The sequence below is a fragment of the Pelophylax lessonae genome (assembly GCF_965119305.1).
Source record: "Pelophylax lessonae genome assembly, chromosome: 2".
NCBI lineage: Eukaryota > Metazoa > Chordata > Amphibia > Anura > Ranidae > Pelophylax > Pelophylax lessonae.
In genome coordinates, this window is record NC_138769.1 from 617545007 (window position 1) to 617565749 (window position 20743).

Genomic DNA, 20743 nt, shown 5'->3' on the forward strand with positions numbered 1-20743 from the left:
AACTTTTTACACCTTTTAATGTAACCTATAAACTGTACAACTCGGTTTAAAAAAAAAACAAACAAACCTTTTTTTTTTAGGGGGGGTGTTTAGAGGGGCATCCTACAGCAAAAGCCATGGTCCGCAGAGCGCTTCCAAAGCATCAGAGAGATCTCATTATTAAAAGGTATCAGTCAGGAAAAGGGTACAAAAGAAATTCCAAGGCATTAGATATACCCTGGTACACAGTGAGGACAGTCATCATCAAGTGGAGACAATATGGCACAACAGTGACATTACCAAGAACTGGATCCAAAGTTGATGAAAAGACAAGAAGAAAAGTTGGTCAGGGAGGTTGCCAAGAGGCCTACTGCAACACCAAATGAGCTGCAAGAATATCTGGCATGTACTGGCTGTGTAGTACATGTGACAACAATCTCCTCTATTCTTCATATGTCTGGGCTACGGCGTAGAGTGGCAAGATGAAAGCCTTTTCTTACAAAGAAAAACATCCAAGACCTGCTAAATTTTGCAAAAACACATCTGAAGTCTCCCAAAAGTATGAGGGAAAATGTGCTATGGTCTGATGAAACCAAGATTGAACTTTTTGGCTGTAATTACAAAAGATATGTTTGGCACAAAACAACACTGCACATCACCAAAAGAACATCATACCCATAGTGAAGCATGGTGGTGGCAGCATCATGCTTTGGACTGTTTTCTTCAGCTGTAACAGGGGCCTTAGTCAAGGTATAGGGAATTACGAACAGTTCCAAATACCATTCAATATTGGCACAAAACCTTCAGGCTTCTGCTAGAAAGCTGAACATGAAGAGGAACTTTATCTTTCAGGATGACAACGACCAAAAGCATACATCGAAATCAACAAAGGAATAGCTTCACCAGAAGAAGATTAAAGTTTTGGAATGGCCCAGACCTAAATCAGATTGGAAATCTTTGGGGTGATCTGAAGAGGGCTGTGCACAGGAGATGCCATTGCAATCTGACAGATTTGTAGTGTTTTTGCAAAGAAGAGTTGGGAAATATTGCCAAGTCAAGATGTGCTATGCTGATTGACTCATACGCAAAAAGACTGGGTGCTGTAAAAAAAAGAATGAAAGGACGCATCAACAAAGTATTAGTTTAAAGGGTGTGCACACTTATGCAACCACATTTTAGTTTTTTTGTTTTACTTCCCTCCACCTAAAATATTTCAGTTTGTTGTTCAACTGAGTTGTACAGATCATAGATCACATTAAAGGTAGAAAAAGTTCTGAAATTATTTATCTTTGTCTCATTTTTTTACATCACAGAAACCTGACATTTTAACAGGGGTGTGTAGACTTTTTATATCTACTGTACACACCACTGCTTCTCAGGCACTAGAATAAATAAATGCAAATGATCACAGAACAGAGATTGCACTACCCAGGTGAAGCTAAAGAGCGTGTAGAAAAGGGAAACCAAACACCTTAATGGGCATGAAGGATTAGTTGAACTGAATTTATTCTCTCTTGAGAAGAGGTGTTCAAGGGGGGATATGATCAACATGTAAAAATACATAAGTGGTCCAAATAGTGAACTTGGTATATAGTTTTTCACTCAATGAGGTCATTACAAAGGGCAAGGGGGCACTCTTTACTTTTGGAAGAAAAAACATTTAACTTCCACATATGGAAAGGCTTCTTTGCAATAAGAGCTATGAAAATGGGAAATAGGATCTCTCAAGAGCTAGTTCTGGCCAAATCCATAGATTGTTTAAGAAAAGGGCTGGATGCATTTCTAAACATAAAATATATCCGGATGTTAACATTTACATAACACAAAAGATTGTTGATCCAGGGAATATCCAATTGCCTCCTGAGAGATCTTTTTTTGATGCATTCTGGTGTGATTTCCTTTCCCTGCTTTTTTTTTTTTTTTTCTTCATCTAAATTGATGACGTGCATTCCAGTGCGTTTTTTATTATGTGTTTTGCCACGTTCCAGATGGGTTCCATACAGAAAAAATGCTGTACATTCTACTTTTGTTGACTGCACTGGAAAACACTGCACTGGTGTAAACTAAGGTCATAGGAATCTATGTTTAACGCTGTCCATGCATTTTTGATGCAGAATAAAAATGCCCTGGATTACATCTGATGTGAACCAGCCCATATAGTGTTGTTCTTTTGTTTGGTTTCCTCTTGATCAACTATGGGTATACAATTCTGTATATTAAGGTTTCCTATTTATTCTATATGTTTATTTTTTTCTATTGGTTGAACTAGATGGCCTTTTTTTTTAGTCCTGACTAACCATGTAACTGTGTAACCTTCTGGAGAGAAAAATAGATTATGGCTCTGTCAGGAGTAGATTGATGAGTTTAAGGTTAAGAAATATCTGCATACAAACAGACCTTTAACTACTTATGGACCATTGGATGCCTAGAACTAGAGAATTTCAGAGCAGAAAGGATAGCAGTTAACGAAGGTAACTGGAGCTGCAAAAAAAACAATTTTTTAATAAAGAGGTTCACCTAATAATATACAGCAAAGTGTCCACTATATACATACAGTAGCACAGACCTTCCTTTTATGCCACTGTGCATGTGAAATATTAGTGCAGCACCCTCCTAGATAGGTGCTAGGTAGGAGAGGCGTTTTGGCTCTGCCTGCTTATCAGGAGAGCAACAGGCAAAACATAGATGCCCTCTGCCTATCAGGGGAGCATGATTCGTAGTTAGGCCTGTTCCATGTGCTCAGTGTGTGATGCATTGGGCTGAGGGAGTGTCCCCACTGTGTCCAATGGGGAGGCACATTGGACAGTGGAGGAAACCCAGCCAATGACACACAGGCTTTGGTACTATCCCATGGGTTTGGCATTGAGAGTGATGCATTATGGGATAGGGTATAAAAGCCAGGAGCACAGGGGGGAAGCCAGGTCCCAGAAGGAGGGTGACGGCTGTCTCCTCTTCTGCAGCAGTGGATGGTGGTCACAGGCGGTTAGCCTAGTGAACCAGAGTGTGTGGCTGAATCCAGAGGTCCAGGAGAAGCTGACTGGTGGAGTTGAGGGCATTGGTGACTCTGGAAAAACAGTGTCCGTAAGTACAGAGGAACTTGCCTGGGCATCTGCCTAGGAAGGGGACCACTCCAGAGTGTAGAGTGAGTGGATGGGTGTCAGCACACAGTGAGAGAGAGAGGGGTGCCAAGTTAGAACCCTGAAGATAATTGCAAGCAGGAACATTTATTCTATCTTCATTCCAGTAGCAAAGTGAAGCAGCGGCCTTGCCGCATCCTCAAGTCAGATGTCCTCAGTACTGTGAATAGTTACTAGTTGGAGTATCCCACTTATCCCTTCTCCTATCCCAGTTTAAAAAAAAAAACTACAAAACATCCCCTGGACTGATCATTGACTGAGCCAAGTACTTAAAGTGATAGGTTTCTGCAAGCAGTTGCTACGGGTAACCAAGGGGAATCCAGAAAGAGTTATATTCAGCAGTCCTCTAGGGGGCAGTGCTACAGTAGGAAAGAGATACTTCTTCTGTCCTACAATTCAGATACATACTCAAGAAGCTATGGCCAGCTACGGTTAAACTGTTAGACCATATGAATACTTGCCTAATAGTCTCTGCTTCTGGTCTGGCTGAAATACAGCAGATAATTTGACATTTGTATAGTAGAGTCAGTACAATGGGGTGCTTGAGCAGATGATCACATTTCAGGCAGGCAACTATAGGTGCTCTCTTTTCTGGGGAAGAAGTTTGCTGCTGCTGATTCTGCTGGAGAACTTGGTTTTGAGTTGGCCATAATGAATTCTGACAAAGAGGGTCATGTTAGAATCTACTTAATAGGTAACATTTCTGTTTTGTCATCAAAACAAAAGGTGCTGCTGGGAGAAGCCTTGACTGTCACACAGCTGTCCCCAGAAGTCGGTGGATTTGTTGAATTCATTTGGACAGAAGCTCAAGGACATCTTACGTCTGTACTGTCAGTTCCAGTAGAAAATATCAGCCTCAATGATGTAAGCTGACCACTATAATTGTTGTTATCAAACACAACAGCAATGTTTGCATTACTATAATACATGTTTAGCTCATATAAATATGTGCAGTTTGAAGAATAAAATCTGGTAAAATTTGTCCATATGTCCTTGGGACCCTGGTATAAAGACCACAAACATCCTCCCCTACCATAGTGTGATACAAGCAACTTTCTTTATCCTTTACAGGAGAATATCTTTGGTATTTGCATGATGTTGCACAAGGCGTGTGGCAGGGACCATCCGCACTGCCTTGGTCGATTGTACGAGGGGTCTTAAAAAAGTTTCCGCACTTTTTTATATAATTATATTAAAAAATAACCATCCTGTAAAAAGGGGTTAGACACCTCTGGTGAGTTGCCACCTACCCTTTGAGCACCTGTGGTGAAAGATACTCCCCTATAGAAACAGACATTCTGGTGTTGGGATTTATCACATTTTACTTTTTCTTTATTTATTTGCATTGATTGTCATTGCTTTGGATTGATTTTTTTTTGCATCATTCATTATGGTTTATGATAAGTTGTTTTAAACTATATTGTATCTATTGGCACAAACTTATAAGCACTGTTAGCGCCACTTTATTTCCACATGTTTTTATTTTTTATTTTTTTGGGCGCCATTCCTTGGTATTTTGACATTAACTTTTTACCTTTTTGCCAGTACTTAATATTCTGCTCTTTTCCCCAGGTATGGAACAGGCAAGGTCTTTTGCATGATAGACTACACATGGTTTTATGCATGTCCATCCATTTTTTTACTTTTTCATCTCTCCCATCTAGACCTCTTTACATAATCTCAAAATACACCCAACTCAGACCATTTTCACTATTTAAAACTCGAACACTGGATTATGACTTTGCAAAAGCATTCTGATTTTCCATACACAAAAATGTTTTTTGAACATATCTGTCTCCACTCCCCTGAGTCAACCAGATTTCTATAGATTTTATACTCTACATTAAATACTCAGGGGTCCTCCTTTCGCTCTCTCATATGTCATATGTTATGAAATGCAAACAAGACCTTACGGCCCCTATGGAATTTGAAGACTGGAGCAAAATCTGGCTAAGAGTAGCAAAATGTTCTTTTAATACATCTATCCTAGAGACTGCGCACAAAGTTCTCTTTTAGTGGTATTGAGGCCCAGCTCGGATAGCTCTGGCTAACCCAAATTACAATGATAGATGTTTCAGGGGATGCCGTCTACGTGATGATGGCAATGGTTTTGTCCAAAATTACAAGTGCTTTGGTCCAGAATATTCTGAATACACTAGACCTGATTTCATTTATTAATTCCTAAGGCTCTTCATTAGTCTCTTTTTTCATACTAACAAAAGTTGGCCACATACCTGTTTCTGGCAGAAAAGCAAACAATAGCCACCCCTGAAAAAAGTCCTCAGTTCTGTTTCAAGTAGTTACCCTATGTGCACGCCTATGCGTTTTTAGTGCGTTTTGCAAAACGCACTACATTTCATTTAACATGGTTTCCTATGGGACACGTTATCTATTTATTTTTCAGCCATTGCATTTCTGGAAAGTGTTAGGGACTTTTTACTTGTAGCAGACTGTGTTTTGCGTGTAATAGACTTCACTGGAGTCGCACCAGAAATGCAAGTTTTTTTTTTTTATTTTATGCATTTTTTTTTTTTAATTTTGTAATTATCCACTAGGATTGCTTTTACATGTAAGCCGACTGCTGGCTGTAAAAAACGATACCAAGATGATGCCTAAATCTGCAGGCATCATCCTGGTATAACCACTCAAAGTCCAGCAACTTACCAGTACATTGCTGGTCCTTGTTTGGCATATGGTGTAGGTTTTTTTTTCTTTTTTCATGCAGCCTGTGGGCTGAACGAAAAAAAGAGAACCGAACAGAAATCTCCGCAGAAAAATTGTGTAGTATACACACCATTAACCGCCCAAACATCCAAACCCACTTCTTAATGGCGGGTATACATGACATTATTCCACGTATACCTAAAGGTATTTTAACTGCAGTGGTGAAATCAACCTACCACAGCGCTGCCATCAGAGGTATCCATATATGCTGAGCGCAAACACTGTTTGTGTCAGAATGTATAAAATCAGTGTGGCAGCCGATGAGTACCTGCAAGGCAAACATGTTAACAAAAGAATGAAAAACAAAGTACAGTAAAAGTACAGTAGGAAGAGTAGAAGAACATAAAAATAACTGAGACGACAACTGTTTTTGGCTTTTTTTATTTTATATTTTTTTTTGTTTTTTTTTTTTTGTACCTTTTTTTTATATTATTTATTTTTTTTTTACACTTTTTTTTTCTGAACTGCAACTTTCCAGGTTAGGGTCTCTCAAAATGTTGATAGCCATCGAACATCTTTTGAGACCCTGTGTTAGTGTGCCCTACACTATGTTGTGCTGTACCCTACACTGATACTCCACTAGTGTGTGGTAGCGCTCGAAACATTCCCAGTTGCAGAGACCAGGTTGGTCAGGACAGGTGGGACAATAATAATGGGTGTCACTCCTAAATCCGCGCTTGCGACAGACACGACCTCTTCTTTGGGGGTATCTTTGGGTAGGGGTACTCGGGAGGACATGTGAAAAATGCCTCTCATGCAGCCGGCTCACTGCATCTGGAAGGGGAAGTTGGGCAGGAACACCTCCTGGGTACAGGTAGGCATTGATGATCTCTTCCTGGAATTCTCGGAAGGATCCGGTTCGTCCTGACGCTTTGTATAGCAAAAGCGTTCAGACTAGCCAATTGAAATAAATAAACAGACACTTTTTTTGTACCAGCGAGGTACTCTCTTGAGCTTCGTATACTGACCCTGATTCTGCCAGTGAGGCTTCCCCATCACTCTCATCTGACATGCTCAGTATACTGCAAGGTGACCACCTGCTGCCAAAAAACTGTACACTATAAAAGTGACACAGTGACAGGGCAATGAAGGGGTTAACTGGGGGTGATCAGGGGGTTTCTTTATTGGGGAGGGGGGGGTGGCGGGGACCCTAAACCTACTTATCCATAATTTATCCATATCTTCGTCCGGGTAGACGCTAAGAATACATTGCTTAGGGGCAAGCTGTTGGGGGGATCCCATTTTGTCATGGAGGAAGCTGACCACCTGCTGCCAAAAAACCTGGAGCTGGGGACAACTCCAAAGCAGATGGAAGAAGGTTCCAGTGTCAGTAACGACACTCTGCTCCATACGAGCACGCTGCGATCTCTGCACCTCTTCAACTCCAGAATGTGGTCGGGTACGCCTGGTTCTAACAGGGACCCATCCATCGTCAGAGCTGTCTGTCAGGGAGCCGCTGCTCTCTTGAGGTTCGTATACTGACCCTGATTCTGCCAGTGAGGCTTCCCCATCGCTCTCATCTGACATGGTCAGTATACTGTAAGCCTCTGCACTACTGTACCACCGTTTGGATATTTTAGCAACTAAATTTACCGGTACAGTAGTGTGACTCACAGGTAAATAAAGCACTTGGTTGTCAAGGACTATTTCAACCGCTACCAAAAAAAAACTGCTAATGCTAGCAGGGATCAGGCCTGACTCTGCTAACACAGCGGTTTTGTGTGTTTTGTGTTTTTTCGTAAGTGACCGTAATCTATTGATTACGACACTTGCCTGGGTCTTGTGGGGTGGGCTGCGCAGAGAGGTTAAACGCAGGTGCTGGCAGGAATCAGTGCTGATCGTGCAAACACCGCGTTTTGGGAACCCTAAACTACGGGGACGCTAGTATGGTTCTGATCAGATCAGATATTGATTTGTTCAAACACTATAGTAGTAATGGAAGTGTATGTGTGTGTGTGTATGTGGTAATCAAGGGGTTATTTCTAACTATGCGCTGGGGATCTGCGCAATCTTAGACTGACCCTAACACTAATTAATGTCACCTGTGACACTAATAATAGTGATCAGAAAAAAAACTGTACACTATAAAAGTGACACTGTGACAGGGCTATGAAGGAGTTAACTGGGGGTGATCAGGGGGTTTATCTTTATTGGGGGGGAGGCGGGGACCCTAAAACTACAAGACATTGGACTTTCCACCATTGCGCTATAATTTTAGTAACTTTATTGCTGCTTGCTCTTTGTTTTCCCTAAACAAGGTCCCTAAGGAGCTTCTTGGTGGTCTGATTCTTCCTCTACCTGTGCCCACATGTCCTTAGACCCATATAAATCTTATCCTCCAAAGCCCGCATGATGAGTTTTTTTTGTTTTTTTTTGTGGTGGATCAATGCCACATTTTATTCTTCGGAGGTGCTCTCCTCCGCTCTGGACTGGGAAAAATATATATATATATTTCTTTTTTTTAGGAAGTATTCTTCCTCTGTCATTCAGACAAGCACTATGTCATCTACTTAGCCTACCGTCCACGGTCCAGTGGTCAGACTAAACACCTCAGTCTATGCCTTGAACAAATTCTTTAGTTCTATGTCTCTGATAGACAAGAAAATTGGATGGAACTGCTTTCCTGAGCAAAGTTTGCCTACAACATCATGTCAACAAGTCCTTGAGGTTAAGTTGTTTTTTCTTGATTTACAAGTGTCATCACAAAGTATCACCACCTGTTTTTTTTTAGTCCTGAAGATCCTTCCACTGCAGCAGTTAGAGACAACTTTCAAGAAGTTTGGGAGAAGATTTAAAGGAATCTTTTTTTCTTCTCGTGTCGAAAAGAGGATTCCCATCCTTAACCACTTCAATACAGGGCACTTTCACCCCTTCCTGCCCAGGCCAATTTTCATCTTTCAATGCTGTGACACTTTGAATGACAATTGCGTTGTCATGCAATGCTGTACCCAAATGAAATTTGTATCATTTTTGTTTTCTCACACAAATAAAGCTTTCTTTTGGTATTTAATCACCACTGGGTTTTTTATTTTTTACTAAAGAAAAAAGACACATTTTGAAAACAAAAGTTATTCTTAGTTTTTCAGTAAATTTTGTAAATAAGTAATTTTTCACCTTCACTGATGAGACGGCACTGATGGGCTGCACTGATGAGGTTGCACTGAAGGGCACTGATGAGGTTGCACTGAAGGGCACTGATTAGGTGGCACTGATGAGGAGGCACTAATATGCGGCACTGATAGCTGGCACTAATATGCGGCACTGATGAGCAGGCAATGATGAGCAGGCACTGATGGGCACTGACTGGCATCACTAATGGGGCTTGATTGGTGTCACTGGTGGGCACTGATTGGTGTTACTGATACTGGTGTTTTTGCTTTACTGTAATTAGGGCACTGATGATCAGTGCCCTGATTACTTGTCCTGGACTCTCCTTTAAGGAGGAGCCACTGATCGGCTCTCCTCGCCACACACTCTGACAGTGTTAGACGAGGAGCGCTAAAAATGGCACTTCCACATTTACATGTAACCGGCTGGTATAGGACACAGCCGATCACATGAGTAAAGAGCCACGTCATTGGCCCTTCACCAAGATCGGGGTCGTGTCGTGTCCTCGAGACATGGCGCTGCCGCGATCGCCATGCTGCGCGCCCCCATGAGCGTCCGTTCTGGCATTGAAAAGGTTAGTGTACCGCATAGGAAAGTGCGCGCTGGAGAAATCTCCCTAGCCGGAGGAGCCACCGCTAATCTGGAGTCGTGGGCGGAGATGCCGCTCACACACAGCCAATCCGGAAAGAGAAAGGGAGCCCATAAATTACTTCCCCTTTCGGGCGGTTCTTAGAGGGAGACACGTGTGTGGAGGAGCAAGATGGCGAGTACCGGAGTGAGCCGGCACACACGGTGGCTATCCCATGTGTTGGCAGAGAGCCTGTAGAGCAGATCGGAAAGCAAATATGGACCCTGTGGGATACAGGGGTGCGGATGGTGCCCGATGGCGGACTGGCATTGTGCACTGGAGGAGACGTGGAGCACTTGGGCCTGGTATGTAGTCAGTGTCTGAGTGTTACCATGCGAATGCTAGTGTGGGGCCAGTGCGGGCACTGCAGCAATCTGCTGCTGCAGGCAGAGAGGAGTGAAGGTCGGCCCAGAAGACTGAGTGTGGCGGGGTCACTCGTGTCCTGACGGCTGTGGAATCAGGACTCTTTGTGGGTAGAGGAAGAGCTGTGCTTAGTGTTAACGGAACTGGGCTCTATGCCATCTGCCAGTGCTACAGTAGGCAAAGTGAGAGAAACCCGAATTTCCGAGTCTGTGTGCATGCAGGTAGTGCGGGCCGGAGAGCGGCCTTCTGATGTACAGACAGCTGCAGTGGCAGAAAACAGATCTGCTCCAATCAAGGCAGAGGGGAGTAGATGGCCAATGGTGACCGGGGCTGCAAGTGTGAGCAGCGAGGAAGAGGCCGGGGTTATCGATGTGGGGTCTCCCAGTTTCCAACATCGCTATGGATCCTTGGAGGAAGGACTAGATGTGTGGAGATCGGAGGAAGAGACTGAATGGGACTGGGGGTCAGAAGATCGGAGCAGTCCAGTCAGTTTAGGCACCCCTGATGAGGAGACTAGAGATTCTATGGTGCATGGACAGTGCGCCAAGAATCTGGGGTTCTGTGAGGCCTACTCTAACCAGGTCCCAGATTTATCCCCACCTCGGAGCTATGCCTGGGCTCGGGATCAAAATGAGGCCTACGCCTCCCTCATCAAAAAGGTGGAGACCCTGTATTCCCCCACCTGGAAGAGGAAATCGACAAACCCTCCCGAGGTTCTCCAGGATGCAAAGACTGATGCAACGGAAGGTAGTCTTAGAATATGGGTATGACTACACCTATGCTGGAATTTGAGGCCAGAAGAGAGGCTTGGTTTGATGAGGCTGTGTGGGATTTTCTCTTTATCCCGAAACCCCACCACATCCAGTCCAAGCTGGAGTTGTGGAAGACCTTCCAGTCGGTGAAGGCAAACTGGAACAATGGGTGGGTTATTTACATAGAGCGGGTAGAAGTTCGCCGCCCAGACGGACCTGGCCAGGCCTTGTCAATTCGAGTAAGAGATACAGAGGGGAAAATCATGAGAGTTCCCCCATCCGGACTACTACTGTTAAATTTAAAGACTGCTGATGTTAGTGAGGCTGGCTAGAGTTCGTCAGCTGTAATGTGTACAGCGAAGGTCAAGCTTGTTGTTGCTAGAGCTCAAGCCCTATTTCCAATATCCCTTCCCCTTCTATTCTTGCAAAAAGGGGTTGAGGAATCTGCAAGTACCACTGCTGAGTGGATCCACCAGAGAGGGCCGAGCCTCCAACTTTTGAAAAGAGACCTTTCCAAAAAAAAAGGGACTCTATCAAGAATGAGGCTGTGCTATAAAGGAGATCCTTTGGGCCATCGGGCCAGGATCGTTTTGCTCTGTAACTGAAAGAACACCCTGTCGAATAGTTTGGGCAAACAGGCCAGAGATGGAACTTTTGTGGGGTTGCTACCCAGAAGAGGGTGGTAACCTGAAGTTTGTTTGGTGGGGGGTGCCCTAATGCGAGGGGCCCCTGAAGGGACTGTAACTTTCCCCAGGTCAGGCAGGCTGCTCGGGCTCCAGCATGGAAAAGTCCTGTTGAGAAGACATGTTACCTCAGTGCTGCAGATGTGAGGGACACTGCAGGCACTAGTCTAGTGGACTCCACATGTCTTCGCGACCTGGTGGGTACGACAAAAGCTATATAGTTAGTGACAGGATTCAGCCATCACCTTGGAGGATTGAGACATTACTCCGTGTCAAGATCACTGGAAGGATCTTCTACCAAGTTATAGTCAGGGATGTTGGGTGAGAAGGTCGCCTCTGCGGAGAGGGCCTTCTCACCATATTAAGATAGAGAATGTGACTATTTCATGTGTAAACTGCGGAAGTGCCTAATATATTTACCTTTACAGTGGTTGTCAAGCAAAGTAGATTTGTAGTTAGTTAGGATGCCATGTTACTCACCAGACGGAGTTTTGTTTGGTGAGGGGTGCATTACGTTAATGCACCTGATATGTATCATATTGTACAGCAGAGATACAGTATATCTATTTTTTCACTCTAAATTATTGATTGTACATTTTGTCTTTCCCTTTTCCCCCTTTTCCAGGTTTGTGGGATACTCCTTGTAAAATTTTTGATAGAATTTTTGTAGGGGGGGTGGCTGCCCCAGAGCCAATGGGGACATGGCTCTGTTTTGTGGTGGGTGGATGTAGCACCCTCCTAGATAGGTGCTAGGTAGGAGAGTGGTTTTGGCTCTGCCTGCTTTTTAGGAGAGCAGCAGGCAAAACATAGATGCCCTCTGCCTATCAGGGGAGCATGATTCGTAGTTAGGCCTGTTCCATGTGCTCAGTGTGTGATGCATTTGGGCTGAGGGAGTGTCCTCCAATGGGGAGGTACGTTGGCCAGTGGAGGAAACCCAGCCAATGACACACAGGCTTTAGTACTATCCCATGGGTTTGGCATCAAGAGTGATGCTTTATGGGATAGGGTATAAAAGCCAGGAGCACATGAGGCAGGAGTCTTTGGGCGGGAAGCCAGGTCCCAGAAGGAGGGTTACGGCTGTCTCCTCTTCTGCAGCAGTGGATGGTGGTCACAGGCGATCGGCCTAGTGAACTAGAGTGCGTGGCTGAATCCAGAGGTCCAGGAGAAGCTGACTGGTGGAGTTGAGGGCAACGGTGACTCTGGAAAAACAGTGTACGGGAGTACAGAGGAACTTGACCGGGGGGTCTGCCCAGGAAGAGGACCACTCCAGAGTGTAGAGTCAGCGGCCAGGTTTCAGCACACAGTGAGATAGAAAGGGGGTGCTAAATTAGAACCCTGAAGATAATTACAAGCAGGAACATTTTATTCTATCTTCATTGCAGTGGCAGAGTGAAGCAGAGGCCTTGCCGCATCCTCAAGTCAGATGTCCTCAGTACTGTGAATAGTTACTATTTGGCGTATCCCACTCATCCCTTCTCCTATCTCAGTTCCAAATAAAACTACAAAACAACATCCCCTGGACTGGTCATTGACTGAGCCAAGTACTTAGTGATATGTTTCTGCAAGCAGTTGCTACGGGTAACCCAGGGGAATCCAGAAAGAGTTATATTCAGCAGTCCTCTAGGGGGCAGAGCTACATTTGAAAGGCTATAGCCCTGGGTTTCTTACTCCAATATTCATTCTTCTCTTGATGAAGAATTTTCATTGACCGTTCCTCAAGAAGCTGGGGGTTTCCCTCTAAGGCATGGGTGTCCAACCTTTTGGCTTCTCTGGGCCACATTGAGTGTAGAGAAATTTTCTCGGGCCGCATATAAAATATATACTATAGTTAAGGTATATAAGTAATAAAACGCCGCCGTGCCCTTCCTGCACTGTATCCGGAATACTGGAATCAGTATACAGAGGATTTGTTCTTCTGAGAGATATTAAAGGAACACTCTAACCACCATGACCACTTCGTGATTTGAAGTGGTGATGGTGGTAGGAGTCAGAAACACTGCACATGCTGGGATATTTACAGTTATGTGCTGGGGGTTAGTTGCACCTCTAGCACATATGAATTAGGCAGCCAGAAAATGTAATGTCCTTACTCATACATGTATGAACAAGGACATGACATATTATGACAAAACACAATTAGTTATTAAAAAACATATTGCAACAATTTACACAGGCTAATGAACATACCTTTCTACTTACCGGTATTTTTTGCAGACTGCTGGTGTGGTTAATGCTGACAGTTACTGCTGGTGGGTAATGCTGGTCATGCGGGTACTGCTGGAGGAAGCAGTGGCTGCAGTAGAGAACAGAGCCGCTGCTTCCTGTATGGCTCCTGTCACAGGCGAAGGAGGGGTGCATTTCATATCATACAGGAAGCAGCGGCTCTGTCACTGACTGCAGACATCCTAAGTCTCCCGCGGCAGCTAGGAGATCACACGGCACTTGCAGCCTAGTGCGTGCCCATCCAATGCAGCCTAAACAGTTCCCATCCAATGCAGCTTCACCAGTGCGTCCCAATCCAATGCAGCCTCACCAGTGCCCATCCAATGCAGCCTCACTAGTGCATGCCCATACAATGCAGCTTCACCAGTGTGTGCCCATCCAATGCAGCCTGATCAGTGCCCATCCAATGCAGCCTCACAAGTGCATGCCCATCCAATGCAGCCTGATCAGTGCCCATCCAATGCAGCCTCACCAGTGCATGCCCATCCAATGCAGCCTGATCAGTGCCCATCCAATGCAGCCTCACCATGCATGCCCATCCAATGCAGCCTGATCAGTGTCCATCCAATGTAGCCTCACCAGTGCATGCCCATCCAATGCAGCCTCACCAGTGAGTGCCCATCCAATGCAGTCTGCAATGAAGAGAAAGGAGAGCCGCTGGATTACACAGAGCAGGGATCAGTCCTGCCTCCTGGACCGGCTTCTATAATAGATGTCACCAATGTGCTGTCTATCGTAGGAGCCAGTCCAGGAGGCAGGGCATGGTATGACTGAGGCCGCCGGGTAAGCAGGAGATCCCCGCTCTGTTTGTAAACCGGCGGCACTACCCCCCCCCCCCCTCTCCGAGGCAGCCTTTGCCTACAGTTAGTTGGAAGTTGTTGTGACCGTGCCCCTGACTCGACTTCCTTCCTCCCCACCAAAAAAAGATAAAATTGTCAGGGAGCAGTGGGCCGCAATGCCTGTGGTTCTGGGCCGCATGTTGGACATGCCTGCTCTAAGGGAAGGCCCTAGGAAGGGGAGGTGCTTTTACAGATCATGTGTGTAATCTCTCTTACTATGTATCTACATTATAACTGCATGATCAATCGTTAAAAAATCACAATCTCAATTCACCCCCCCCCCCCCCTCACAATCTTAAAACAGTATGTCGTGGATTCTTACAGAGCTGTTCTCTGCTCACTCACAGCTGTTCAACATTTGTCAGAGCTGTTTTTTTTTTTTTTTTTTATTATCAACATTAAGGCTGCTAAATAAACTATAAACACAATACTTTATGCTGGCCATACATTAGCCAAAATATCCTTAGAAAATCTGTCATTTGGTCCGTCTGTTCGGTTTTTTTTTTAACCTGTTATTGGTTCAAAAAGCAAATCAGTTTTAACTTTTCAGAGCTGAAAAATCGAAGGAATGGTTTGGAAAATTCTGCCGAACGAACAATAAACTGAAAGGTTAAATTGTTTCTCGCCCAAACTGTTTGCACTTGGCATATGTGACAAAATGAAGAAAAAACTGATTCATTTATGTCCGTTTGAATGATTTTTTTCGATCAAAATTCGGTCATAATATGATAACATGATGAAAATGAGTTTGAACGATTTTTCGTATAGTGCACGGCCAGCATTACAATGTATCTTTTTGTTCTTTTAGATCAAAGGAATGAACTTCTGTCTGTAAGAGAGGGCAGTTTAACCTCTTAAAGACTAAGCTTTTTTTTTTTACACTTGTTGTTTACAAGTTAAAATCAGTATTTTTTGCTAGAAAGTTACTTAGAACCCTCAAACATTATTTATTTATATATATATATATATATTTTTTTTTTTTTAAGCAGAGACCATGGAGAATAAAAGGGCGATCGTTGAAATCTTTTATGTCACACTGTATTTACGCAGAAGTCTTTCAAACTCAGTTTTTGGGGAAAAAATACACTGTAATGAATTAAAGAAAACTAAACAGTAAAGTTAGCCCAATTTTTTTGTATAATGTTAAAGATGATGTTACGCGGAGAATCATGATCTTTATTCTAAGCAAAAATATTGTGATTCTCATTTTATCTAGAATCGTGCAGCTCTAATCTACAACCTGCTTTGACCCACGGGACTCGGAAGTTTAGGTGTGACAAGATTCCAGCCTGTCAGTCAATCTCATGATTAGCTGTGCTCAGGCCAACACCTTTTGCCTGAACAAAAAATAATTTCCTAGCCTAAGGCTTCTGCGTCCTTGCATTTCTGTTTCTCTGGTAAATCTTGTACGTGCTTCAGGTTTTTCTTCATTCAGAACCGAGGCTCTTGCTGTACTAACCATGCAATGTTAGTACAGCATTCTCTCTGCTGTACTATTTTGTTCTGGCATTCAACCCCCCCCCCCCCCCCCCACAAGAACACACCTGTTAGCGCTCTCAGGAATTGGATAGCAGCATTGATCGGATGCCGATCAGATGCTGGTTTTCCAGCATGCATGTTTGACAGAAGCTGGTGGACAGGCTGATGTACACACGGGTCAACAGGAAACGGCCGACATTTGGCCCAAGTATACCATGCTTCACCAACTTTGGCTTGGGTTGATGTTACTGGCAGAATTGCCTGGTGGAAATAAAGGGAAAAATTTTGAAAAAAGAAAGGCAATCTAAGGACTAGTAAGCTGCATTATATTACATTTTTGTTCCTGGGCAGAGGCAGTAGATGGGAGTTGATGTTAGTAAGCGGTCACATTGCAGAAAGTCGCATATGTTTTTTTCCTATATGTGTGCTTGGAGCTATGTGGTGAGGCGCTACTACTGGTTAATCATCAAAAACAGGTAAGTAGGGCTATGCTAGATGTTTACTTCATTTAATCATAAAATATAAAATGAGTGACTAAGAAATCATATGCATGAAAAAAATGTGACTTGATGTATTCATGCAAATGTGCCGTAAATAGTGAATAAATAAATATAAACAATTAATACCTAAAAAGTGCTTGTGCTAATCCGTGCTGCATATCATATTAAATGCAATAAATATTAAATATACCATTAGAAAAATAGGAGAAAAAAACAATTTTTATAGTTGTGTCAGTTGTGTGCAAAACCTGTATATATAAATAATTAGCAAAGGCGCTAAATGCAACTTCTGAAACAAATTCCCAATATTGGTAATATAAAGGTGATATCAGGTGCTATAAAGGGATTCTTTAAATTTTTTTTGAGAAAAAAAAGCACAAGTGGAGTATATGTGATCTTGGACTACCCCTAGAAGGAAGTGGTTCATAAAGAGAGGAATACTACAGGCACTATAGGTCCTACAGGCCTGAGTGCTTCTGGTGAGTGGCCACTGTTCACTAGGTGGTGGACCAGCGATTTGATGCACCAGTGATTTGTTGCACAGTGGGAAGAAAGAAAGCAAATCATAGAAAAGCAAAAAAGGAAGCCCAGTGGGACTTTGAGTGAGGTGGATGCAAAAAATGATTGAGAAACATAAATATACAATAACAGATTTATTCGGTACATGTATTACATATCAAAATGCATATTAACAACAGACATCAATACATAGCATAAAAGCGTAATGGCATAAATAACATGAGTAAAAATGAACACGCATAAACTCATAAATTGAGTGTAAGCTCGACGCGTTTCGTGGGTCCTAATCGCCCACTCATCAGGAGCATGGGAGAGTATGACTGTACAGAAATAAAAAACTGGAATGAGTCTAATGTAGATATGCATGAAATTAGCCAGCAGTTGTGGGACTGCAACATAAATATGTGTACCCCAAGTGGGGGAGTCGCACTTACATGCGGCTAGGTAAAGAGTAAGAAATAGTGGATGGCCGCTGTCCCAGGGTGTATATCGGCGCCATGTTTCCTGTCCACCACATGAGACGCCGGCCCTGGTGTCTGCACACTACGGCAGTGTTTTTACATCATAGTGGTTGTGGCTACCAGCGATGCTGGTTACCCTCTCTGGACGGACAGGCGCTGCTCTGCGCCTGCCTGTCCCATGCACCACGTACATGGCGCTCTGGGACTGGATCCACCTGCTCACCTTGGAGGCTACCAGGTTTGAATCATTCCTATCACCCACCTCTATCCACCCTCTCCTTCCCCTCATTTCCTTGTCACTTCTCACAGTCGCTATTATCTCTCACCTATCTTCTTGGAGGTTACTTTTTCTTTCACTCCTTCCAGCCCATTCATGGCTTGTGGGTCTTTGCTTGACCACCACTATCACCTTTTTCACTTGTATGTCCTTCATCTTTTGGGCTTCACATTGCTGTAACTGGTACACCAGATATATATATTTTCATTATATATATATATATATATATATATATACTATTTTCATATACTTATATCACCTGGTTGTCACCATTTTGGTGATCTAGCCCATATTATCCTCACACATTTGCACTGACTTTGATAGTGCCTCCTGCCATTCATTTTCACTACACTCTTTCTATCCCTGCTTCTTTCACCTCACCCTTTGGTTTCATGGTCTGCACACCTTAGCACCCCCCTTTTGGGTCCACGGTTCTTCTCTCCCTGCTTGTACTTTCTGCCTCCACTGGCATAGATTTATTTATATTGCTACTACATGTGGATTTATATCTATATGCGATATTCTAATATTCATATACATACATACTTATATTTTTCCAGTAATTACCATACCATCAAGCAGGATGTGGTAACCATCACTCACGATTTCTCACCTGGCCCTCCATTCTGTTGCCGTGCATCCATGTCCCGTCAGCTCCCGGATCAGACTCGATTTTCCACCCTGGGACAGCGGCCATCCACTATTTCTTACTCTTTACCTAGCCGCATGTAAGTGCGACTCCCCCACTTGGGGTACACATATTTATGTTGCAGTCCCACAACTGCTGGCTAATTTCATGCATATCTACATTAGACTCATTCCAGTTTTTTATTTCTGTACAGGCATACTCTCCCATGCTCCTGATGAGTGGGCGATTAGGACCCACGAAACGCGTCGAGCTTACACTTCATTTATGAGTTTATGCGTGTTGTTCATTTTTACTCATGTTATTTCTGCCATTACGCTTCTATGCTATGTATTGATGTCTCTTGTTAATATGCATTTTGATATGTAATACATGTACCGAATAAATCTGTTATTGTATATTTATGTTTCTCAATCATTTTTTGCATCCACCTCACTCAAGTCCCACTGGGCTTCCTTTTTTGCTTTTCTATGAAAAATTTGGGATGGCGGTGGTTTGCAATTGATAGTGTTTTGACCATTTCCCTTTAATCAAAGAAAGCAAATCACTTGGCACTATTGTTATTGACACTGTTTGTTTTTTGTGTACTTGTGATTCTTTTCATTCTTGGAGGAAAACACTGAGCACCTGATATCACCTTTATATTACTAATATTGGGAATTTGTTTTAGAAGTTGCATTTAGCACCTTTGCTAATTATTTATATATACAGTTTTTGCACATGCAATGTAGATGACACAACTATAAAAATATTTTTTCTCCTATTTTTCTAATGGTATATTTAATATGTATTGCACATACTGATATGCAGCACAGATTAGCACAAGCACTATTTAGGTATTATTTATTTATTCACTATTTATTCACAATTTACGGCACATTTGCATGAATACATCAAGTCACATTTTTTTGATGCACGTGATTTCTTAGTCACTCATTTTATACTTTATGATTGAATGAAGCAAACATCTAGCATAGCCCTACTTACCTGTTTTTGATGATTTAACCAGTGTTAAATTCATGTTAAGCTTGAGCCATGAAATAATCTACGGCAATCAGGTTTGCATCTGTTCAGGTAAGCTTTACTGAGATTACATGCGCACGGACCACATCTCATACAGAGAGACTGTGATCCCATATACATTTTTGATACATCCTTTTATAGAGAGTTTATCACATTAAAGCCAATGGCGGGCATAGACCCAAAGACATAGTCATACAAGATTACACAATATTTCAATAACAGCCATAATACAGCCTTTGTTGATCATTTAGCAAAGTCTTGGTCATCTTGCTCTAGGAGCATGACAATTAAAAATGATGGATAATATGCAATTAATGGCCGGTTACTGGAACTATAATTTTTGGCTGGACATCTCATGTTAAAGTTGACACATATTCATAATAAAGACAACATAACAAACAGACTCAGACTGAAATCCTAAAACGTATTATTTTGAAAGCATATTCAAGGATTAAGAGGGGACTCTAGACTGCCATACTGAATATGGATATATGAACATATAACATAAAAGTCTTTAAGAGTCCTCAATATATTTTCATCTTGACAGTCCCTCCTGAGTTTAGAATTCATCTGTGTCTTTTCTTTTAAACTTCTTCTGTGTCTTTAGGTTGGTTTTCGGGTATGCGGGTAACCATCTCATGGGCCGTCTTTATGCGAGAGCTCAAAAGAACCAGTATTAGTACGAGCAGTAGCCATTTTCATACAACATTTGCATAGCATTGGTACACATTTAACTATCAGTATAATCAATACTATAACTCCAACAATATACAGGATACCATGCAATATACCGGTGAACCACCCTCCAATACCAGTAAACCAGTTGGCAGGATTTAGCCAAGAAAGCCAGCTTTCCCAGCTACCTCCAATCCAGGCAGTTTCAGTATGCTCCTTACAAAAATAAAGCTTTAATTGCTGCGTCCTTTATACATGTGAAATGATTGCATCTTCAGCTTTCGTATCATTTCCTATGTAATTGCAGCATGAGGTTCCCACTACGGTACACATTCCTCCCTGACTAGCAGTAAGGTAATCCAACACCAGCCGGTGTTGCAAAACCTCCTTTTTAACCATTTTTAATTCCGTGGCCATTAATATGAAATTTCTGTTATACAGAGCAGTTATGCTAAACCATTAAATCAGCTAAATCTATAATAAAACTGAAAGCCTTTTTAATACAACATCCATTCACCCAAGGTATAGAAAATATTGGTCTTATCTCTCTATCATGGGACTCAACATTAATATCATCATCATTTCTTTCTCTGGGCCTATATTTTGGGTTGGAATAGGTGTTAGTATTTCAAGATTAGTCTCTTCTTAAGTCTCATCTTTAGTCTCCTCATTTCTGCTAGTATCATCTTCCACTTGTCCAGGAATAGCCTGTACTGGAATGTCCTGT

At 42.7% G+C, this 20743-nt stretch overlaps 1 protein-coding gene across 1 annotated transcript in view; it reads left to right on the forward strand.

Moving 5' to 3' along the window:
• Nucleotides 1–20743, forward strand: part of PARP4 (poly(ADP-ribose) polymerase family member 4) — a 351198-nt gene that overhangs the window by 31231 nt on the left and 299224 nt on the right. Inside the window, exon 7 of the mRNA XM_082247633.1 lies at nucleotides 3843–3980. Within this exon, the coding sequence (XP_082103759.1) occupies nucleotides 3843–3980 (138 nt within the window). The remainder of the gene's footprint in view (nucleotides 1–3842; nucleotides 3981–20743) is intronic.